The sequence below is a fragment of the Chionomys nivalis genome, chromosome 9, assembly GCF_950005125.1.
Source record: "Chionomys nivalis chromosome 9, mChiNiv1.1, whole genome shotgun sequence".
Taxonomy (NCBI): Eukaryota; Metazoa; Chordata; class Mammalia; order Rodentia; family Cricetidae; genus Chionomys; species Chionomys nivalis.
In genome coordinates, this window is record NC_080094.1 from 56044671 (window position 1) to 56068706 (window position 24036).

General features: G+C 52.1%; 1 protein-coding gene and 1 long non-coding RNA gene across 5 annotated transcripts; one reads left to right on the forward strand and one right to left on the reverse strand.

Annotated features, from left to right (window-relative positions):
• Positions 1 to 440: 440 nt before the first annotated feature.
• LOC130881698 (uncharacterized) lies at positions 441 to 11127 on the reverse strand. 2 transcript variants are annotated; one of them, XR_009057748.1, is made up of 4 exons: positions 11045 to 11127; positions 6357 to 6704; positions 4956 to 5183; positions 441 to 490 (listed from the first exon to the last, which is right to left on the reverse strand). It is a non-coding gene; the product is annotated as an uncharacterized LOC130881698 (long non-coding RNA). The 2 variants fall into 2 exon arrangements; XR_009057747.1 differs by lacking the exon at positions 11045 to 11127 and having other exon boundaries at positions 6357 to 7573.
• On the forward strand, positions 9683 to 19406 carry Ccdc9b (coiled-coil domain containing 9B). Of its 3 annotated transcripts, XR_009057746.1 has the most exons (12): positions 9977 to 10346; positions 11140 to 11253; positions 11532 to 11639; positions 12240 to 12386; positions 12470 to 12598; positions 13240 to 13439; positions 13685 to 13737; positions 14517 to 14570; positions 14654 to 14744; positions 15300 to 15339; positions 15423 to 17105; positions 18753 to 19406. XR_009057746.1 is itself a non-coding variant. In XM_057781418.1 (11 exons), the coding sequence occupies exons 2-11, from the start codon at positions 11164 to 11166 to the stop codon at positions 15966 to 15968; spliced, it is 1458 nt and encodes a 485-aa protein (XP_057637401.1). In that variant the 5' UTR covers positions 9683 to 9773; positions 11140 to 11163; the 3' UTR covers positions 15969 to 19406. The 3 variants fall into 3 exon arrangements, 2 of the variants coding, with proteins under 2 accessions (XP_057637401.1, XP_057637399.1); XM_057781418.1 differs by lacking the exon at positions 9977 to 10346 and adding an exon at positions 9683 to 9773 and having other exon boundaries at positions 15423 to 19406; XM_057781416.1 differs by having other exon boundaries at positions 15423 to 19406.
• Positions 19407 to 24036: the final 4630 nt, after the last annotated feature.

Sequence of the window (24036 nt, forward strand, 5' to 3'; positions counted from 1 at the left end):
GTTGCTGGGAATTGAACTCAGGACCTTTGGAAGAACAGGCAAAGCTCTTAACCGCTAAGCCATCTCTCCAGCCCCCGTTCTTTTGCTTCTTTTGAGGGGAACCAGTGGCACAGCTGGTGAGCTCTGGGCTCCAGATCTGGCAGTGCTTTTCATGACCTCACTTTGAGCATCATGTCTGACATCCCTGGTCTCATGTGTACCCTGGGAGATGAACCCACCAATTTGTCTCCTCAAGTTGAAGATGAAAAACGTGCACACTTGTTAAAGTGTAATGTGTGCTTCGCAATATAAAAGTTTGTTTGCATTTTGGAACCCTGCACACACCTGTACACACACACATGAAAGCACACTTGGCATTCAGTAGATATAGCTGACTGATTGCTTCTGCCCTCCCCACTCTTTTCCCTCTTCTACCTCCTAGCCTCTCATCCATGCTGCTTACCTGGATCCATCTTTATGGGGCAAGTGCAGGAAGTGACACACTCAACACCTGTGGTAAACAGAGAACGTTTTAGTTGGCAGTGATCTGGTTGCTTTGCTTCTCCTTCCTAGGTCTGCACACACATAGTCCCTTCACAATCCAGAAGGGGCTTCCTGCCAGGCACCCTGGTCATGATACCCCTCCCTATGTATAAACACCTGGCATAGAGGGGGGATGCAGAGGCTTGGGGAGGTCGCTATAGCCGAGTGGGGAGGGGCAGACAAACTGATGAGTATGGGTTCTGGGGACCCAGGAGACCTTAAGAACTTTGTTCTTGCCGCACAGAGGAATGGAACCTTCCAGGGTTCTCACTGCTTGTTAATGTCTCCTCCCGCAAGGATTGGGAGAGGGTGGGAGGTTTAGGGTTTGAATCAATTTGTCATCCACTGCCAGTCTCTCGTCATGGGAAACTGTTGAGGTCTAGCCTCATCTTTTGGGGCCTGGCATGCAAATAACAATTAACAAGCCCAGAATGGTCCAGCACGCACAACACAATACAATTGAAGATGAAAGGTGTCGAGGCTCTCTGAACTCATATGGCAAATGAGTGTTTTAGTACAGACGTCCACACTAACACAAACACACACACACACACACACACACACACACACACATGCACCTCTAATACAAAAGACCTAGAGCTGCAGATTAAATGTAGAGCCTTGTACTTGGAAAGCAGACTCTCTACCATTTAACCTCCCCCCAGCCCCACCAAACCACTCATTCTTATAGATTTGTTATGTCCACTTGAAATCAGTCCCACATTATGACCATAGTCTTTCTCACTTGCTGCTCCTTTTTTAATCATATGTGTATGGGTGTTTGCCTGGACTTATGTCTGCATACCATGTTCATATTTAGTGCCCACAGAGGACAGAGGTGGATGCCAGATATCCAAAAACCAGAGTTACATGTGGCTGGAAGACTCCTACTTTGTGGGTGCTGGGAATTGAACCCAGGTCCTCCAGAAGAGCAGCCAGTGCTCTTCACTGCTGAGCCATCTCTCCAGTCCAGGTTGCCCCTACTTTTTCACCCTTGACTAATGATGAATTTGAAGAATCTCATAAGGTTGAACTTGGGGAGGTAAAGGAAACCCTTGATTCAATCCAAACCTGAACTAAAAGCAAGAGAAAAACAGTCCCTGGGTTGTTTCCACTCAGGCCTAACTCTCTGAGAAACAGGAATGGTCAGCTCTAGAAGGGACTGAAAATGCAAGCCAGGTGACCCTTCTATCTGGCAAGTCAGTCCTAACTCCTGCAGGGTGAAGGCACAGGGGCCAGCCTGGACGGTGGGGAGGGCAGGTAGGCAGACATGCATACAAATGCACAAGCACCTGACACAGACACACACAACCCTTTAGAAACAGACAGACATGTGCAGAAGTACGACGTCCTCACAAAGACCCGGAGGCAGCAGTTCAATGCACAAATACATACCCAGAGAGACTAAGACCACACGGGTACATCATCTACTCTCATAGACCCCCTTCTATTATACCTTCAGTAAGCAAACCTAGGTCCTTACCTGAGAGGTCAGAGCCAGGGACAGGAAGGCTGAGGCTCTGTCTCCCCCCAGGGGAGTATTTGTACAAGAGAGGGTGGGGCTGGGTCAGGTCACAAGCTCTGGGAGATTCTAGAATAGAAGGTCCAGGGAATGAAGAGGGATGGGATGATCTCCACCTGGGCAAAGAGCACTAGGAAACAGGATGTGGGTGCGGTGAGGTGGGGCGGGGGTTTTGGGTGGAGTAGATAAGGAGAGTGGGGATCATTCTCAGAGCCATCTGAAGGTCACGTGGACAGGGCCATTAACTCCTCCCAGCTCGCTGGAGAAGAAAACTGATTTTAAGCACATTCTTGCCTTGGATTCCAAGGCCCAGATGAGTTTTTGAATTGCTGCCCAGTCCAGCAAGCTTGTCTGGAAACAGAAATCACACACAGAAAAGAGGGCACTGGGAATAAAGTCAGGACAGGACAGAAAGGGTGAAAAAGTTCGGAACCCAGGCTGCCACCTCGCTCTGCCTGTACCAAGCCCTTTGTAGGCTGCCCGTGTGGCCGCCCCAGCACCTGTATTTGCCAAGATGATTTGCTTTGTGTGCTCCCTCAAGCAGATCAGGAGCCCCTACCTTCTGGGATCCTTTCTTCTAATTTTTCTTATTTCCACTGACCTCTGCATACCTTAGATTCAGGGACACGGTGGCTTCCTCAGTCACTTGGCCATTGACAACTCTCTTAGTATTAGTAATTTGGTAAACGAAAAATTTTTGTTATTCTTTTAAAAGTTTATGTGGTTGGGCAGTGGCGGTGCATGCCTTTAATCTCACTCTTCGGGAGGCAGGCAGGTCTCTGTGAGTTCGAGGCCAGCCTGGTCTACAGAGCAAGCTCCAGGACAGCCAGGGCTACACCGAGAACCCCTCCCTTGAAAAACAAAACAGAACAACTGAAGTTTATGTGTCTAGGTGTCTGGCCTGCAGGTATGACTGTGCACACTGTCTATGCAGTGCTCAGGAAGGTTAGCCAGAATCCCCTGGATTCCGAAGAGTCAGAGCCCCTGGAACTGGAGTTACGCACACTTGTGAGCTGTCATACAGAAGCTGGGAATTGAACCCAGGTCCTCTGGAAGAGCAGCCAGTGCTCTTAACTGTGGGTGCATCTCTCTAGGCCCTTGGTGAACAAATTTTGATAAGTTTGCCTAAGTTAGTTGTTATTGGGTAATAACTGGCTTCTTTTTTTTTTTTGAGGTTTATATTGTATGAATTTTTCCCTTTCTTGTTTCTGTATTTTTAAACATTATTTTCTGAATATGGCTGTGCTCTATCCTGAAATTACAATGCTGCTCAAAACAAGATCCTCCTCAGCCAGGCTACAGAGTGAGAGCCTATCAAAATAAAAATAAAAACAGGCTGGCAATGGTTCGGTTTGGGGAATAGCTGAAGACTGAGACAATCTATAACTTTCCCCATCATGAGTTAATAAGCTAATTGTGGTGCATACATCAAATAACATGAAAGAATAAACAGTTGATACAAACCATACTAGGGCAGCATCTCAAAATAGTTATGTGGAGTGATAGAAGCCACACACAAAGAATGCATACCATATGTTTTTGTCTAGAATAAAGAACCAGAAAACTGATGAGCACAGCTGACCAGTGGGCAATGGAGAGGGGAGAGTGGAGGAGAGACACTGGGGAAGGGCAGGGAGAAGCAAGAGCTGCTGCTAGGACTTTGTAAAGTAAACACAGATCAAAACAGCTTGCACAATTCAAATACGCATAGTTTATGGCATGTCAATTTGACTTCAATTAGAATTGTAAAATAAAGAGTCCCATAGCCATTTTCAGAAAACAAGATGAAAGTATTGAGGAACAGGGTGTGTCTTCCTCATCTCAATGGTGTGGAGGGAGGCTCTGGCTGACCAGGATCTTCTACGGTATCAGGGAGCTCAGATCGGCTCTAGGTGGTATTGTTATTTTACACACACACACACACACACACACACACACACACACACACACACACACACAGTATATATATATATACTATTTGCTTGCATGCATATATATATATATATAATACAAATACCACCTAGAGTTTATATATGTGTAATATATGCCTGTATATAAACTCTAGGTGGTATTGTTATATATGTATTATATAAACTCTAGGTGGTATTGATATTTATATATATTATGGATGCTTTGCCTGCATGTGTGTCTGTACGCCACTTGAATGCCTGGTGCTCTTGGAGGCCAGAAGAGGAAGTTGAATTCCCTGCAACTGGAGTTACACATGGTTATCAGCTGTCATGTGGGTGCTGAGAATTGAACCCTGGCCCTTGGGAGGAGCAGCCCCCTCTAGAAGGCATTACCCTCACTGTTTGGCAGTATTATATTTTGCTTTATGTGTATGAATGTTTTGCTTGCACGCATATAGGGATCTGACACACATGCCTGTTGGATCCCTGGCGTCGGCCGGATTACTAATGGTTGAGTCACTATGTGCGGGCTGGGTGTGAAACCTGGGTCTTTGTCAAGAACAAGTGCTCCTAATCGCTAAGCCATCTCTCCAGCTCCTCATCCTTAGTTCTTCGGAAGGTGGAACTTTAGCTTTTTTGTTTGTTTTTTGAGACAGGGTTTCTCTGTAGCTTTGGAGCCTGTCCTTGTAGACCAGACCGGGCTGGCCTCGAACTCACAGAGATTTGCCTGCCTCTCCCTCCCGAGTGCTGGGAGTAAAGGCGTGCGCCACCACCCCACCTCCCGACTGGAACTTCAGCTTTTGAGACAGGGTCTCAAGTATCCCAGCCTGGCGTGAAACTTGTAACAGAGCAGAGGATAGACTTGATCCCCCTGCCTCCACCTCCTAAGTACTGGGATGCAGGTGTATAGTGTATATCACCACACCCAACCTGTCTTTGGTGTGTGTGTGTGTGTGTGTGTGTGCTTGCGCTGAGACTTAGTCTCTCAAGCTGAGACTGACCTTGAGTTTCCGACCCTCTGCCTCCTGCTCCGGAGTGTTGGAATTACAGGCTTGTACCACCACAGCGGGCTTTATCTTCCCTTCTTTGACAGATTCCAAAACGACCGTGGTTCAGTGGTTAAGATGTTTGCCAGTGTGCTGTCATCCTAATCAGGGACTGCCTGAGTCTAGAGCCTAGAGTCTGGGCTTTTCTTAGGTTGAGCCATCTTCCTTTTCAGGAAGGCGCTTCTAAAAAAAAAAAAAGAAAAAAAAACAACACTCCAGCCTGCTTTGGAAACGTCTGTGCAGAGGACTTTGGTTTATGAGTAGGCGGGGAGCTATGACTCTGCTTTGTGTACAATCGTTGCCATTCTAAGGCGAGAGAGCCAGGGCAGAGGCAGCAGACAGGCAGAGCCCCAAAAGAGGTTTGCAAAGGTGTGGTCCCTGCAAACTCCCACGTTCTAGTCCACACTGAGCAGATGGTACTTCCTATGCCCGCCACCCCCTGTGTTTACCAGCCCCCCTCTTTCAGGAATCTTCCTGTTCTCTTTAAGGGACACTGCTACTACGTCTTCTTCGCTGCCAGCCTTGGGCAGGAGGCTGAAAAGAGAGCTCCCTCCGTGTCCTCATAAACCTCCCCAGGAAGGAGGGGGGAGCAGCGCTCTGGGCTCCAGGTTTGGGGCCTCTGCTCCTGCTTTCTCTGGAGTCAAGCTCTAAGCCCCTGGTCCAGAGTAGGGCAGGACAAAGTAGAGATGCTGAGGGCTTTCAGAGAGGAGCTAGACTTTGTCTTGATGAGATGGATGGAGAAGGTAAGACACTGTGGGTAGACTGGGGCCTGAGACCTTCAGGCTGCCAGAGTAGTGGTGGGCACGTTGACGCATCCACCGCAGAGTGAGCTTTGCTTCTTGCTCTCCACAGTCCTAAGGTTTTGGAGGCCAGCAGAGCCCGCGTCACATGTGTGTCCCCTCTACCCTTCAGCCCTGTGCCTCACAGAGAGTAAATGCTTCCAAAGTGCTTGGCTTAAGGCTTGGTTGACAGAGGCAACTTCCTGCCCTGGTGGAGGGTGAGGAGGGCATATCTGTGGTGAGAAGCTGGAAGCAGGATCAGGATCAGGAAAGAGAGATGCTAGGGAGTCTCCTGGGTCAATGTGGGGCGGGCAGCACATGGGGTCTTTGGGCTGATAGGGACACACAATAGTCTCCCAAAGCAGGACACTAGCCCTCTCTGTGACCTTCCAGTATCTGTCAGGAGGAGTAGCCAGGCCTCTCTGCTCCCTGGCCTGCCCAGCAGGCTGATGCCTTGGTTTGGTGGCCATGTTGACAAAGGTGGCCCACCCTGGGCATGGGCTGGAGAAAGCGCTGAAGGGCAGTTAGCTTCGATGATTCAGGAAGTGCCACAGAGATATTCATTCGGGTCACTGACCTTGATCTCCGCAGAGATGCCAATAGCACCAGCTCTGACTCCTCCACAGATTTCAAAACTTGAGGAGATCGAATGACGTCACAGGTGTGGGGCTCAGCAGGCATAAGCCGTGGTGCAATGAGTTTCTGCTTCAGTGAACGCGAGCATCCCTGACCTGTTGGACTCTCTAATGCAGCACGCCTCCCCTCGCTTCACACTGGGCATCTCCTGCTGGACACACTATCACCTCCGGCTCTTGCATCCTTCAGAACGTTGCATGGTTGCTCCTGAGGGACACCTGGCTGTCCCCATCTCCTTTGTTGGGGCATTCAGGAGAATGAATGTATATTCTTAGCAGAGAACTCTTTACTAAAAGATACGTGCAAACAGAGACAATTAGTCACCCTGTCTCTCCCTCTACCCTTCAGGTTATCAACTGCTCAGGACTGGTCCTTGTACTCTGAGGTCTCCATTCCAGGCCTAGGAGTCAGAACAATCTTTCATGTGACGGGAATGTCCACAGTAGGAGTGGGTAGAGGTGGAAGGTCATGCAGAAAAGGAATGTGCTTAGAGTTACCATCTCTTTCCACCTGGAGTGTGGCCCATTTAGTAGCCGGGCCTAATACAACCTGCCCTTGCCTGTCCTCTTCTTCAACATTTCCCCACCGGTGACCTCTAAGGACCCAGCCCCCACAAAGCAGAGCCATTCCTAAGGACGGGCATGGGAGCTTGGGACAGCCTGCTAGGATCTGCAGGCAGATAAAGGACGAGGTCTGCTTCCAGAGGTCCCAGTGCTGGTATGCAGAGAAGGCATAGTCTGGGGCCTGGAAGGGGAGCTGACACCGAGGCTCTCCCAGTAGGGGTGGTGGTGCAGAAGCTGGGCTTTGATCTGTTGAGCAGGAGACAGGAAAGGAGGTCCCAAAAGGACCCTCAGGATGGCCCTAGTATTTTACAAATGCTTTAAATAATTGCAATGTGCTCCCGTCCCTGACAGGGCGAGGCAGCCTTGGACACTCCTTAAAGGACACTGAGCAGCTGACTGGCATGAAGGTATCTGGCCCAAGAAGAAAACTGAACCTTACTCTGGGCCACACGGTTTTCCTAATATGGATGTTGCTAGGTATTTAAATGTTATCATCATATGACTCACTGAGGGGGATAGCCATCTCATTTTATAGAAGTGGAAAGATAAGGGACCGGAATCCGCTATCCCATCTGCCTCTTCCTAGACCAAGGCCGAGGAGTAGGGCAAAGGCCCTAGTACTAGACCTGATCAACCAGCCATCCACGGGACAGCCCCTTGGGAGTGTGTGTGTGTGTGTGGGGGGAGCTGAGCATCCCTGCTTCCGTGGTGGACTTCTTAGGCTTTTTCTCCTGGAGAGATCTCCCTGTTTACCCCCAGAGAGAAGCTTGGACTTACAACCATCTTCAGCTGTGTTTTTCCAGATGCCACCAATAAGGGTCACATGATGTAGGACCTGAAGGTGTGGCTGCCACTTGAGTTGGCAGGTGGCCTGGGAAGGTGGGGAGCTACCACAGAGCAATGATCCAAGCCCAAGCAAGGCCACCCCACCCAAGCCTAGCAGGAGAAAGCGAGAGTAGAGAGAGAAGTCTCCATCAATCTAGCTTTGGTGGGGTGGCTGTGGAAAGCGGCAAGGAGGCCCGCCTAGGACGGCAAATCCACCGCCCTGGCTGCTTGTTTTGTCTGCGGCGGAACAGGCGCGACATCCCAAGAAGGAACACCTCTCTGGGCCTGCTTCCTCCTCAGTAAAATAAAGCTTCTACCACGGGGTAGTCATCTAGTCGGATGAAGCTGGAAAGTGAGGTTGAGAGATGATAGCGAGAAAGGGGGCCCCTCCCCCCAACCATAGCTAAGCTTTTGGGATGCTTCTGCCCCCTAGTGGTGACTCAGAGTAAAAGACCTGTGTTTGGGGATACTGGCCTGGAAATCCTGCCTCCAAGGCCAACTTCCTGTGCCCTCCACCCGGGATTCTTTGCCACTCAACTGCCCTCTTCAGTTTGTGTGTGTTCTGAGTGGCCAGAAAGGCAGTCACAGCCTGTGCACAGGGCACCCACGGTGACATAAAGTGTAGGGCAGGCTCTTTCCATCCTCCTCCTGCAGCAATGAGGTTCTGCTGTCTGGGGGACCCCGCACCGGGCCCTGGAGAATCTCAGGGCATCCGGCATACCACTCTCGGCTCTCAGCCTCTGTCCCGTGTGAGAGCAGACAGGCAGACGGTGGGCTGTGGAGAAACTGGCAAAAGAAGGTGGGGGCTGCTCAAGAGCGTGACAGACTGTGTGACTCTCGGAAACACGCGGTCAGCAACTGTGGGTTCGGTCTTGACTGCAGGTTTTGTTCAGGGTATATGATCCTTCCGCCTGACGGCTGGGAAAATTTGGCTTCTACATTCAGGATATCTTCCTGCAGTCTTTCAAGAGGGCTGGGTCACTCTCTCTTCTGGGTGGCCAGGTTTCTACCTACGCCTCCTGACCAGAGTCAGGACTGGGAGCTGAGATGGACAAAGACCTTGCCTTATCTCTGTAGTCTATCCACATCCCTCCTCCCTACACCTGGTCAGGGGACTAAAATTCTAAAGAGGGTGGACAACCTTAGGTCTCTTTCCTTCTCGCACTGGGCTCTGGGGACTTCCTCGCTGAAGGAAGCATGGCGGGGGCTCGCAACTTCCGGAGACGGGTGGGGTAAGGCTGAGCTCAGCTGGATTTGTGGGGCAGGGCGCAGAGAAGGTGGGAGAAATGTGTGCCTGCGAGCACATGCATGCGAGTGTGCGTGTGCGTGCGTGTGCGTGTGTGTGTGTGTGTGTGTGTAGACAAAAGGGGGAAGGAGACAGAGAGGATCTAGGAGCTCGGTGCGTCACCGTTGCTGGGAAAGGACACAGTCTGACTCAGTGGGAACATCCGGCAGGAAGGGAGGAGGGTACACAGTAGCATTTGCAAGCAGGACTGGAACTGGGAGCTGCGCTGCGGAGATGGGGTGTGGGGCCAGGGGGGAAAGCCTGGACAGCAGAGGGGCTGAGGATGGTGGCAAGAAAACACAGAGACAGGAGACAATGGTGAGGGAAAAGAGCTGAGCTGGTCAGTCAGGGACCTCATTCAAGGCCTATGTCCTCATAAGTACTGAAGCTGACCTAGGCACCCCTGGGCTGAGACTGGCCTCGGCTGTGCGAGGAATGCTAGGGAAGGAGCCCGTGTTCTTTCTGGGGATCTGGGGGTCTGGAAAGGTCCTCCCTGGAGTACAAGGCAGAGAAGGGTCCTGACTGCTCCTGAGTGGAAATGTTAGGGACCCCAGAGAAAGGCCCATCTCAGCCTTGGTAAGGGGCTGGTGACCCAGAGAGTTAGGCCTCCAGGAATGGTCGTGCTCGGAGTGCGGAGAAACCATGTTCAACCTCAGGGACCAGATGACGGAGAGAGGCTTTTGAGGTCTGTGATGGTGTGTGCCGGCCTGGGGAAGAGGGTTCTTCACTCTTGGCTAATGACTTAAACCTCTGCTGATTGGACAACCAGTAGGAGAGCAGAGGAATGCCTGAGGTGGGGCCCTCAGGGCATGGAGCCTGCATCCCTTGCCTTTTCTCCTACCAGGAGGGTGAAGGCCTCTGCGGGCCACCCATTCTGCTGCAGGCAAATACAGGCAGGGGTCTTCCAGGGGCTCAGGACCACAGGTTAAGGTGGGCCCTGGGTGCCCAGGCCTCCTGTGCAGGGACACGGAGGCAGGGCAGGGAGAGGTGTTAGACAAGACCAGCCGGCTGCTGGTGCCCTGGCCCTCGCCCTCTGAGAGTGGAAGGGTGGGGGTGGCGGCTGGCCAGGCATTCCTGGCCGGGAGCCCAGAGCACTCTCTGGTAATCACAACATGATCTCTTGTGCTGAGCAGAGAAGCTGAAGCCGGCAGGGAGAGGCCGACAGGCCCGGCTCTGGTGGCTCCAGCTTCCCTCCAGCTCTGGCTACCCGGGCTGCTTTGGAATCCTCTCAGTGACTGCTATTTCCATGAACTTGGCTGTGAGTGGCACCTTGTCTTGGGCAGAGGGCTTCTGGGGGATGGGAGGGGGCTGAACTACTAAGCAGCCACAGTCTGGAGACAGCTGGTGACAGCTGGGCCTGGGAGGAAGAAGGCCACGATGAGGCAGGTGGTGGGCTGGGGACGTCACTGGGCAGAACACAGACCCCGCAGCCAGACAGAGCAGGACCTCAGATCTGGACATGGAGATGTGGCTTTCCCCGAGCAGCTCCCAGCTGGAGCTGCCATGGACCCGCTACTCTCCTGCTCACCAGTCAGCAGCTCCGACCTGGAGGGCTGGCTGGGCCTGCGTGAGCAGCTCTCTCCTGCAGACTGCACACAGACTGTGGGGGTCCAGTGCCCAGGAGGCCAGAACCAAGCTGAGACCTGTGTTTGTGTGTGTGTGTGTGGTTCTAGATTTGGGAGGCAAAGAGTTCCCCCCACCCCCTCGACCTCCTGAATCCCCTGGCAGCTTCCCAGTCACGGCGGGTTCTGCTGCCAGAGCCATTTTTAACTCCCATTCCAGGCTGTGCTCACAGCAGAACTCCCTGGGGAGCCAGGGGGAGGGGCAGCCTGCTGATGGGAGCAAAGGCCCTGGGTATAGAGCCCTGACCTGAGCCCCCCCAGGAGGCAGACTGGCAGATAGGCCTCACTGGGATGGGGCTTGGGGTCATACATCTTCCTAGAGAAGCCCCTTTACCTTCTGTGTGCCTTAACGTGGGAACATGGCCTGTTCTTTGAGCGGGAATGTAGAAGTTAGGTCATTGGTGAGCTTGGGTTCCTTGTCTTCTGCAGGGACCTCACAGAGCTGAGTCCACAATGCGCAGGCACGAGGACAAAGACGCCGAGCTGGACCGCAGGATAGCTGCCCTGCGCAAGAAGAACCAGGCCTTACTGCGTAGGTATCAGGTGAGTGGGTTGTAGTGGCAGAGAGGACTCCCGTCCCTGAGTGCCCTCAAAGCCTGTTCATGCAGCAGGTTCTTTCTGAGACATCTAGACCATGTCTCCAGGCCCTAACCCAGGGTCTGGGTGGATCGTTCCTCTCAGAGGCATGGTCAGAGTCTCGGGCACTGGTGAGGCCGGTGCCTCTGCCCCCTGGTGCCCCACTGGTGTTTCTCTGTGTAGGCCTGTCTGTGTGTCTGTGAGCCTGGGGGGCGTGGCCTTGCTGATCCCAGGCCCCCCCACAGGAGATCGAGGAAGATCGTCGCCAGGCAGAGCAGGGGGGCATGGCTGTGACCACACCAGGGCTCTTCCAACCTGACAGCCTCACAGTGACCATCAGCCAGGTTCCTGGTGTAAGTTCACCCTGGAGAGTGGCAGAGTTAAGGCATGATTCCGTTCCTGGGCTGTTACCACTACCCCACTTTCTCCTGTTTGCCTTTCTGGGTGTCCCCCCAGCAACAAGCCTCCTTAACAACCAAGTCTTGCTATGCTCCCACAAAGGACGGCAGATGAAAGACCACCAAACAGAGGCTCTCTACAGCCTTTTCCAGCCCCATGACTTTATACACAAGCCATAAAGCACAGTCTTCACCCTACCCCAGCCCCTGAGGCTAAAACCTCGCTGAAAGCAGAGGACAGAAAAATCTAGGCTAAAAGTAAAGGAATCCATGCCTTAGAGATAAGGCTGTATCGTCTGTGCGCTCTGGGTTTCTCGACTTGGAGATGACAAGTCCTCATGGCATCTTGGGTCCCTGGGTTGGCCCTGAGCTTTGGATAGCTAACGCCATTGGCACGCGGACTCCGGAAAGGTCAAGTTTCTCCACAGGCATTCCAGAGAGGGCCAGGGCTAGAACCCAAACCTCGGAACCCCTTGCCCAGCACCTAGCACCCAGCACCTGGCCCTGCCTAGGACTACCCACGTGACCTGAGGACACAGGTGTCTCACTCTGCAGGAGAAGAGGGTGGTCAGCAGGAACTGGGCCAGGGTGCCCCCTGGAAGGATTGATGCGCTGACAGATGACGATGCTGCCGCTGCGACGGGCACTTTCTGCATGGGGGACCGGGTGGAACTAGCTGTCACCATGGAAAACAAAGCCAGGGTGAGCATTGGTGCTTCCAGACCCCGTGTGGGCAGTCTCCTCCCCCTTGGCTCAGACTTGACATCCATCTACACCCTCCACAGGCCAAACGGATCGTGAGTGAAAAACCCACCACCCAAGCAAGGACCCCAAGGGCGAAGGGGACATCTGGAGGAGGCCGGGGCCAGAGCTCTCCCCTGCAGATGGGTTTCAGCCCAGATTCAGCAGGGAAGGTACATTTTCAAGAAGGGATAGGAGACACAAATTGGCAATCCCCGTTGGGAGGAGGCAGAGAAACAAAGTCAGATATGTCCCTTGCCTGGGGGAGCCTGGCCTAGGCACCACCTTCGAGAATTCTCACCCTCTTCCCCTTCTCTGACTTATATTCACTTTGGGTGCACCTTGCTGTGAGAAATCGTTTAAGCCAGCGCTGTGATTCGGCCATGAATAGACCCATCACTCAACCAACGTTATCCTAAGTGTCAGTGAGATGTGTAGGCGACTGGCTATGTGCCAGCTGTGACCTCTAGGTGGCAGCAGCCCCATGTAATTGTTCTTGCTCACAGCCTCTGGGTGCCCCTCCTATCTAGGGGCCAGTCTACCCACACCAACAACTAAGAAAGGAGACACCGCCTTTTACAGATAAGGAAGTGATGCATACAGAGGTTAAGTTACTGGTCCCAAATTGACAGCTAACAAGTGTTCAGATGCAAACAACCCATAGCAAGTACAGCATGCTAGAGACAAGGCAAACCTAATCACATACTGGGATGTGGAGACCCTGAGAGAGGAAGGGCTTAGCGGACTCTCTGGAGCTCCACTTGAATCATCTCCTTTCTTCTCCCGCACAAGCCTAAGTGTCTTTCCTTTGCAGGGCGGTCTGGAGCCCCAGAGTCCAGGCGTGTCCCCAGGCCCACCTCCCCATCAGCCTGTGGGACTGCCCCCACAAGCCAACTGGGACTACAAGCACTGGAAGCAAGAGCGAGAACAGATTGACCTGGCCCATCTTACCTGGCACAAAAATGCACAGGGTGACTGGAGCCGCCCGTGGGACCTGGATAAAGCCAAGTCCATGTGGGTGGTATGGCTGAGTAGCTTTCTGAGACATTGTGATTGTGGGACCTGGGTAGGGCTAACTGTGGGTGCCTCTTGGAGGGAGAGGACCTGCCTTGGACTCCTGGTCAGACCCTAGGCTCAGGGTTCTGTGTGCCCCCTTTCTTGGGTCCACCACCCTTGTGCCCTGAGGTTAGGGGATGCAGTGTCAGGGTGGAGGCTGATGCAGCCTCTGTTCACATTGGCACCTCCTCTGTATAACACAGGCCACAGAACTGCAGCAAGCCTAGAGATAAGGACTGGACCCCAGGCAGAAAGGGTGAGCCAATACCCACCTCGTGTCCTGTGCCTTGTTTGTCTTTTGGGACATTCTCAGCCCAGGCTGGCCCAGAACTCACGACCCTCCTCTCTCATCTAGGATCCCACTCTCCTCTCTTTTCTGTCTCATCAAAGATGAAAGGAAACACGGAAAAATATCTTCCTTTCCTTCCTTCCTTTCCCGTATTGTTCCATCTCTCTTGAGTCCTCTGAGCCACAGCTCAGTTTGGATTCTGTGGGAGCTGACCTGGGTCTTTCCAGACACTGGTCCTTGTGGGGTAAAAGTGTGAGTGGAGCCGGGCGGTGGTGGCGCATGCCTTTAAGTCCAGCACTTGGGAGGCAGAGACAGGCAGAGCTCAGTGAGTTCGAAGCCAGCCTGGTCTACCAAGCCAGTTCCAGGACAACCAGACTGTTACACAGGGAAACCCTATCTCAAAAAACAAACAAACAAACAAACAACAACAACAACAAAACCCCAAAACACCAATAAGTCCAAGTGGTCCTCCCTGGCCTGCTGTGGAAACTGTCCTGTGGACTTCTGGTGTCTTCCTGCCTCGTATGTAGAACCTGGGGGCTAACAAGCTGGCCAAGTCTCATAGCTGGGGAGTGGAAAAACAGCCCAGGACTGCAGGCCTGGCCAGGCTTTTCCGGGGAGGCGGCTCAGGCTTTGGAGGAAGTAGAACTAGCAGAATTACTACTGGTTGCGTCTTGGTACTAGAGAACTGCTGTCTCTTTTTGACCCTTTGACACCCCATCCCCATTTCCTTTGTCTCTCTTTAGGTCCTAGGACCCACCAGAAGCTACAGCCCCCACCACCATCCATGGATGGAAAGCGTGAGTTGGGAGAAGAAAAGGAGCAGGGTTGCTTTAGCTGGTGAAGGCAGTGGCTGCAGCCGTCTGCCCTTAATGTCTTGCAGGTCGGGGTGAACAATCTGGAAGACCCTCAGTGACACCCACCATTGGCAGCAAAGCCCAGGGGAAGGAGAGGCTGACTGGCAGAGCCCGAAGGTAACAAGAGACAGGGGACAAAAATCAAGGCAGGCATTTAGGTGTCCTCATTTCCTGGACTGGCCCAGGTCCCTCCACTTCATCCCCAGGGCTCCTGCTTCCTGGCTTCTTGCTGCCTGTTAACAGGTTAATGAGATACCGAGAAAGGCCACCAGCATAGGTGGTGTTGGTGAGAGCCTGGTGCCCAGAGACTGTGGTAATTACAACAGCTCGCTTCCTCTGGGGAGTGAGGTGCGCCTTTCCCAGGCGGAGCACGCAGGGACATGCCTGGAGTCCCTATGGATCTCATGGTGCAACAGGCTTGATCATAAACAGCAGCTGGGGACCCAGGGTGGATGCTCAGAGGAAATGGTTAGGTTTGAGAACCAAGATAGTCTGGGGAGGAAGCATCCCGGAGTCTCATTGTGGTTCTGGCCCTACTCTGAAACCTCTGGGCTTTAGCTTCTCTTTGGGGTTAGGAAGGGGGTTACCTGAAGCAAGATAGAGCCTGGCCCAGGACCCGCCTGGCACAGGGCCCGCCTGGCACAGGAACTGCCACTTGCTGTGTTTCTACAGGTGTGGCCTGAAAGAAGACGAGAAGCTGCAGAGCCAGGAGGTGGGTACTTAGGCATAGGATAGGGCAGTGTGGGGATGGGAGCCCCAAATTTACTAGTCAGCTGGGCTCTTCTTTTGCTTCAGGGAAGTCAGAACACCACGAAGACTCCCAGTACAGAGGAAGAGCGTGAACAGGAGCAGAATGAAATGGAACCAGGCAGACAGGAGATCATATCTGCCATCAGTCCAGCTCTGGCCTCCCCAGAGGGGTTAAAAGAGGAGTCAGGAACCTCTACTTCAGTCAGTGTGGCCCTAGCCACCCCACAAAATTCTGATTTGGCTCCCCTTGACCTCTCTCTAGGAGGAGCTAGCAGCCCCAAGCCTGAAAAAAGTACATGTGGACTCAGTACAAAGTGTAGGGTTCCAGAAAGTCCAGTACCACGGCCAAATGGTTCTGAGCAGCAGACCCTGGCATGGAATGACCACCAGTCTGGGTTGGCAGGCTGCATTTATACTGAGCCAGTGAAAGAAGCAGAGGCCTCAGAGTCCAAAGAGGACCAGGCAGGTAAAGCTGGGGCCCAGCAGAACCTGGCACCGAGAAGCAGGCCCCCCAGAGGAACTGGCCAAAGGGCAAGAGGCACAAGCAGAAGAACCAGGGCAGGAGGCCCTGGCCCTGCAGGAAGCTGCTGAGCAAAGCTCATGGGAGTTGGGGAGCCAGGCTGTGGAGGAGAGAGCTCAGTCAAGAACCTTCTGTGGGACAGGGGTCTGGCTGCTGGTGGCTTGTACCTTTGTGGTCGAGCAGTGTGGCAAAATTCCGTGTGAGGGCCTCCTATGCACATCTCTCTACACAAGTGGGGTTTTACATATGGGCAAGGACCCTGGCACATTTGCCACGCTGGGCTCTCTTGTCCAAGGATGGTATCCCTGGCCTGGGCCTACTGCTACCTACGATAGGGCCCTTCCCACAAAGCAAGAGTTGGTAGTACCCCAGAATGTGGGTCTCCTGGCTCCTTGTCATTCCACATTGCCAGGTCTCCCTGCCCAGTCAGAGCCTTCAGGTTCCTCAGCTTTAGGTAGTCTCAGTGCTGGTGTGGCCAGCCCAGCCCCTTTCTGATACCCATGCCTTGCATCCAGGTGACTCACAGTCCTGGCCTTCCAAGACGGCCAAACTGGGATTTCAACAATTGCCCAAGGCCCATAGAAAGTGGGTTGGGGCTCATGGCTGTCAGGAACAAGGTTGGAGCGGAAGGCTTCTTGGGGGAAGGGAGGCATCGGAGGGCCTCTTCTTTGATCTGGGCTAGGCTTCTCTTGTCCGTGGCCACAGGTGAATGGAAGAGTTCACTGGCAGGTACTGAGTCTGCCTCTTCTATATCCAGATCAGACATCGTGGGCGCCCTGAATGGACCCTGCAGACAGGGCCATTTCCTGACCTTCCTTCCTTCCCTTTCCCCTTCCTTCCTTCCTTCCTTCCTTCCTTCCTTCCTTCCTTCCTTCCTTCCTTCCTTCCTTCCTTCCTTCCGCATTTCCCCTCACCAGGGCGGTGCAGAAGCCAGCACATAGGCGGAGACAGAGGAATAGCAACCTCAGCTCAGTACGACACCACACGGGGATGTGTTGTTCTCGCTCCGTCTCCATCCAGGCCCCTCCCACGGGGCCCACGTCTGGTGAATTATCCAGACTCTGCACAAGCTGTGGCTTCCTTTCAATACAACAAACATTTCCCGAGCATCTTCTCCCAGCGATCCAGTCAGTGGGCGAGGGGGACTCTGCCAGCAGGAGGGAGGGAGGAAGAAGCTCAGTCATCGACAGCTCCAGTCTGAATGGCAAGTGCTGTTCTCCTCTGTGGATGCCTGGCAGCCTTGGGTATGACGAGGGTGGCAGCCTGAAGAGAGCCACCCACCTTTGCTTCCCTCTTTTGATATGGTCTGTGCCCTTGCTCCCAGGCCCTCATCTGGATAGCACCATGAAGCCCCTCCCCTTTCTTCTCTACAGGGTGTGTGTGTGTGTGTGTGTGTGTGTGTGGTGGGGGTCTCACAACAATCCTCTGAAACTCTAGAGAAAGCCCACACCATCTCCATCTTTACACGTGTGACCTGAAACCTGGGCTCCAGCCTTGGCCTTCCTTCCTGGCTCTTGGGTCTATTGCCTCTACTCAGGCAGCGTGAATCTTCAAGCAGGTCATGTTGTTTAGAGACTTCTCGCACTCTCGTGTGCAGGTTGAACCCAGTGGGTCTGGGGAAGGTCTGGGTGTTTGCTTTTCTAGTTAAGTACCAAGTGAGGGAGGCATGGCTGCTCTTTTTGGCCTGAAGCACCCTTTGAGGAGTCGCATTCTGGAGTGGAGTGTGTGAAGGATTCAGGTTAGAGCAAAGTCTAGACTCTAAGGCCAGTTGCTGGCTATGCAGGAACTAGGGGAGTGCTGGCCCTGCCAAGTAGAAGAGGCTTACTGGCTTCTGAGGCTCCTGCAGAAGAGCCTTTGGGCAGTGGGTAATGGAGTCTGCTCTACAGTGGATGAAAAGGAAGCCGACTAGGGAGGGATGCGACAGGATGAAGCGGGCAGGAGGGTCAGCGGAAGTTTGGAAAGGCAGAAAAACATTCTTGTACATGTGAGACATGCCTGGGCCAGAATGAAGGATCCAAATTCAAGTTTTTATCCTGCCGTGCAGTCTCAAGTCTAGGTCTTTGGAGTGTGACACGGACCCTGGGGCTCATGACTCCTAAGAGATGGGACTGGAACAGAACAGGTTCAGGCAGAGTTCTTGAATTCAGATACTGCAAAGAAATGATGGTGATCAAGAGTTTTAATTCTTGGCTAGGGGTGCAGGTTGGGAGAGTTCATTCTCAGCATACGTGAGGCCCTAGGTTCAATCTCTAGGATTCCCAAGACAGCGAGCGAGCAAGCGAGAGAGAGAGAGAGAGAGAGAGAGAGAGAGAGAGAGAGAGATCACAATTTGCCCCCCATTGGATGCTGCCAATTGTACAATGTGCTTCATTAAACCACACAGAGCAGGACATGTCTGACCACCGGCTGAGGATGTAAACATCTGGCAGGGTTCTAGCTCAGTCCTTACAAAGGGACCTAAGCAGGAGAAAGAGCTGGAAGGAGGACTGAGGGCATGGGGCTTTTCTTCATGGGCAACAGCCATTAAGTAGATGACTGCGGGAAGCCGTCCTAGGAACTGGAGAGAACAGAAGCCGACAGAGGGCATCTTCATTACCAAAGTCAGCAGTGCCAGCAATAACACCAAGCTTTCCCTGGGAAAGGGAAGCTCTTCTCCAAGATAAGATAAGATAAGATAAGATAAGGGTGTCACCTCTCAGCTCTCTGGGTGTGGCCAGCCTGCTCTGTGACGGAGTCAACTCTGAACAGGAGAAATCCCTGTCAGTTATTCCTCTTGAGGCTGCAAAGAGCTCGTTGAGGTGACTCTTCCTGGTGGCTTTGTTGAAAGGTCTGACCCGGAGCTTTCCCTTAGGAAGCCCTCTTCTCTCCAACGACCAGACAAGACTACTTTTCAAAAGTAGGAGTCTTCATTAAACCCAGCTCTGGGGAACCAGATGCACGGCTGGAAGGAGCCAAGCGAGGAAGGTCCCCAGGGGGACCCTGGAGGGAGAGGACACAGATCACATGCAGAAACCTTGAAACAAAGAAGGCGGGAAGGAAATGGAGATGATGCTGTAAGAAAGGTGTGTGTTTTGATCCCAGACCCTGTAGTAGAGCAGAACATACTTTGGAGTCTGAGACTCTAAATATGAACCCTGGACCCCCCATCCACCTTGGTCAACTTGAACCTCTAGAAGCTTCAGTTTCCCCATTTGCACAATGAGGCTTGCGGCAGGACCTCGAAGGGGTTGCTGAGAAAGCTGGCCTGTGCAAACTATGCCTGCACTCAGTAGACTGTGGGAAGAGGAGCCAGCACACAGAGTATGTTAATAAACGAGGTGGACATTTGATGTCTGCTTGTGTTCTGTCGTCTTTTTTTTTTTTTTTTTTTACTTTCCTTTCACTGGGGATCAGTCTCTCTCGGAGAGGATGGCAGTTTTTATTATTTTCCTCCAGAAGCCCACCCGCTAGGGAGCTTCCTCGGAGTCTCCCAGAAGCAAGTTCTGCCACCCAAAGGAGCAAATGACTGATTTTCTTATGGCCAACCTCAGCTATTTAAAACAACGTACAAGTTAGGAAGATCTGACCACTAGTTAACTCCAGCCCCAGTCCCACCCTCAGGAATGAGAATTATAGGAGAAGATGACACTGGGCCTTAAAAACACCAAGTAATGGAAAACTTTTTCATATGGACTGTCTTTTCTGGGAGTAGGGGTTGCCAAGGGAAGCGAGGAAAACAAAGGCACGGCCATTTCACACCGTCATGTATCGGTGTCCTCCAGCATCTCCTTCCGAGTCGGAGTTATCTGGGCTACAGCGGAAGGACAGATATGGTGACCGCAGCTTCCCCACACAGGCAAAAATACAGGGCTGGGAACGGGGAAGAGGAGAGCCAGCAGGGTCCAGACTGTGGCTGCTTTCTCTCAAGTCTGCTGCGCCTACGTCACAGCTCTCATTACCATCCACTTGACGCCAGGGAGGTGAAATAGTGCAGACCTGGCACCAGAAAGAACAAGTGTGGCATCCACGGCTCCTTTTAAGGCCTGGCTGGAGCAGCAGCCGGCCCCAGGGCAGGAGGTGAGGGAGGTGAGCAGGAACACCAGCACCTTGGAGGCCGAGGGAGGAGACTACAGCCTACCTCCATCTTAACAAGCTCTCCAGGGCAAACTGTCAAAAATAATGGACGGCGTAAGCTTCTCCCTTCTTACAGACTCTGGGGACATAGCGTTTCCTCTCCCTCAAGCAGGGCAGCTGGCTCCAATGAAGCAAAAGAGTCAAAAATCCCACTGATGACCAGCTAGCAAAACAGAAAGGTTACCGAATCAGAGGGAAAGGCTGGGCCCTGGGGGGGGGGGGGGGGGGCTCTCCAACTCCAGTGTGCATTGGAATCACCTGGAAAGCTGGGTTGGCTTTTCTTGTTTTTGAGTCTTGTTTTTTGTTTTATTTATTTATTTACTTTTGGTTTTTCACAATAGTGTTTCTCTGTAGCCCAGGCCCAGGCCCTCTTGGAACTCACTCTGAAGATCAGGCTGACTTCAAACTCGGGTATCTGCCTGCCTCTGCTGGGATTAAAGGCATGCACCAACACCACCTGGCAACACCACCTGGCTGGAAAGCTGGTTTTTAAACAAAAGTCCTGCCTCTGCTTCCTGAGACAGTCGCTCAGCTGATCTGGAACGTGGCTTACAGTGCCACAGCTCTCCCAGTTTCTCAGGGGATGCTGACCTCTTGGTCTGGGGTGTCATCTTTGCTGGCCTCCCCTTCACATTTCCTTCCGTTTTTCTACTGCAGAAATGGATATGCCCTTGAAAATATATTACCTCCTGTGTTATGTACCATCCGTTTATTCCCAAGGCCTCATTTGCTCTTAGGATATCCCATTTGGTTGGCAGAAGAGGCCAAGGCCTTTTCCAAAGCTACCGATGAACTGTGAAGTTTCTTAACTTCCTGTTTGGGGGTAACTTCTGAGAACACACTGCCTCCCACCAGGGTTCTGGTCATGCCATGAGCTCACTAGACCTCACAGATGGGCTCCTGTAACTTTTTAAAATATATATATAATTTATGTTGTATGCATATGGTTGTTCTGCCTGTGTGCATGTCTGTGCACTACATTCGTGACTGGTGCCTGTGGAGGCCATAAGAGGGTGGGGGACCCCAGGAAATGGAGTGACTGACAGTTGTCAGTCACCACATGGGTGCTGTGAATGGAACCTGGGACCTCTGGAAGAGCTGCAAGCCCTCTAAACTGCTGAGCCATCTCTCCAGCCCTGCTTCTGTAACTGACACATCCCAGCAGGTACCTAAGGGACAGGTGGCTTCTAGGACACAGGGGACAATCTTTTTTTTTTTTTGTTTTTTTTCGATACAAGGTTTCTCTGTGGTTTTGGAGCCTGTCCTGGAACTAGCTCTTGTAGACCAGACTGGTCTTGAACTCACAGAAATCCACTTGCCTCTGCCTCCCGAGTGCTGGGATTAAAGGCATGCGCCACCACCGCCCAGCTTACAGGGGACAATCTTATCTAATGGCTGTGAACACTGAGGGAGTAGAAGAAGAAGAAGGTATATTTTAAAAGAAATCATTTCTGAGGAACACAGTTGCTTTTTTTTTTTTGACAAGTTTGTTTTGAGAGTTTTGAAGTTCACTTGGCATACTCTGGGCTTTTGATAAATACTAAATTAATGGTAATGGTTTGTGGAAAATATTCCTGAGGATATTAAACAGAATCTTGCTGCCGGAATAAAAACTAATGAGTGAAATTAGGAAAATGGGGCTGTCTAGGCAATAGAGCATGACGGCCACGGGCAAGAAGTGTGTGGTAATTTTCTGGTTCCTTTCTTGTAGCTTAATAAATGCTTTCAGAACTGAACAGAACCACAAGAACCAGCTCAGCGAGGGCGCTTATGACTGACCAGGTGACTCCTGTATGAGGACCACTGGGGGCTGGGTTGGTGGTGACAGTGGACATCCTAATGGCGTTGGGTGTGTGGCAAAGGCAGGCTTTGTTTGTTTATTTATTTTTTTGACCAGCTGTTGGAGGGAACAAAAATCGTAACACAGGCTCTCTGCAGCAGAAAACCACAGGCTATGTCTGTGAGGGAAACAGATGTGACCAAAAAACTGTCAACAGTGCAGCTATTTTTGTAGCTCTACATTAAGGCTGGGACAGAGAGGACAGTGAATGGGTCACAAAGCCATGCTGCAGCCGTATGGATGACAGCATGGACTTCTGGTTCCCGGACAGAACTGGGGAGTCAAACCCAAGCCTATCAATACGGACGGAAGGAACCTTTCAACCAGGTCAGGGCAGCTATAGCTTGAATAAGACTATGGCTTTGGTGCAGGTTCCGTAAGTGGACCATGAGAGGAGCACCATGACGACCTGCCGTTACCTCCATCACGGTGACCGCCCAGGTGATCAACAGTCTCTGAGGACTTGGTGCTCTGTGCCAGGCTCTGAGTTGGCACCGGCCATGAGAAATGAGCAAAGCCACCGCAGCCCTCTCCCCTCCCAGAGGGAGGCCGATTAAACAGTACAGCTATGGCCCTTTGTCACAGAACTGCACTTCCAGAAATACCTCCATTTTCTGCAGACAGGAAGGGAGGACCATTATTACCCTCTAAAGAGCTGCAGTGGCCCTAAAGCCACCAGCCTTCCAGCTCCTCAGAGCAGCAGCAATAGCAGCAGCAGCAGCGTGTAGGAACACGTAGATGCTCTGCCTCCAGCATTTCCAAACAGGATATAAATACTCGACGACACAACACACCAGCTTACAATTCCCCAGGGAAAACCGAGAACCAAGGTAGACAGAAAAGCTTCCCAAACCGTGGTGCCATACCGTGGAGCTAGCTCTTAGTGGGGGGAATAATGCTGCTTAAGGTTTCAGAGAAACACTTTTCTGTACCAGAGCAGCCATGGAGGAAGGAGAAAGATACAAGCTTATCCAAAGGGCTCCCTGACCCCATACTTTCAAACTTCTTTTTTTTCAGGCTGCCAGGGAATGAACAGACATGGTAACTTTCAGTATAAGCAGAAACCCAAGGATCGTCCCAGTGCAGAACAGTTAAGAGGGAAAATCTCTAATGCCCTTCGCACAGGCCTTCCAGGCTTAAACACACGGACAGTTTTGCTCCTACCCAACATTTACAAAGAAAGCTGTTTCCGACGCCTGTTCCCATCCCATCGGGCCCTGTTCTAATCAGCCAGCAGGCTCTCCGTGTACCTACTGCTCTCTGGCCAATGTGGTAAGCTGTGTGCAGCTGTAGAAGCCACATGTCCCCATCTGCAGACGGGAGGGGGTGAGTGGAAAGCCACCGAACTCACTCCTACCTTACCAAGGCCTAGCACAGAAAGCCATTGTGTAGGCTGAAGAGGGAAATAAAGGAAGGGCGGGACTTTTCCCTAGCCTCCCGCAGACTACAAGGTGAAGTAAATGCACAGTGCCTACCCCCTCACAGTTCTAGAGAAGTGCAGGCCACAGGGGGCTCCGCCAACACTGGCTTCTCACTCTGGATTTGTACTGGGTACCAATTGTCTCGTAATGAGCTGAACTCAATTTCATACCATGTATTTCTGCAGCATAACTAATCCCTTAGATTTATGCTTCTCACCCACATCTTTTTTGTTGTTGTTGTTTGCTTTCAGGGGAGGAAAAAAAAAAACCCGTACCTTTGAAGCAACCTACACCTCTTAGCTGCTTGGCCCTGGGGAGACAGGCCCGACAAGGCAGCTCAGAGGCCTGGGTCTGTCTGTTTCAGTGTCAGCGCTTCCTGAGTTAGCAAAAGGCCAACAGTTTAAGGTGAGAACACCAGCAGGCAACTGTATCTTCACCTCAGACAGCTAAATGTTTGTGATTGAAGCTTAATCCTCACACTTGCTGGTCCTCCTGCTAGGTATCTGCTTAAGAGTACCCTGGAGTAGAACTTTCTCTGCCCTCCGGCCTCGTTAGGTTAGCAGAAACTGGCATCCTCTTCCGACCTGACTAAGATGGATCCTGCCATCCTCCTCTAATCTGCTCAGCTGCAGGCAGAGAACAGCAAGGCAATTGCCTTTTCCTTCTGCACCTATTCATCACCACCTACCCAGGGCACCCGAGACCACCTCTACTCCTCCATGAAGTCAGTAAGAGAAAGGACCAACTGACACAGGCTTAGGCAGA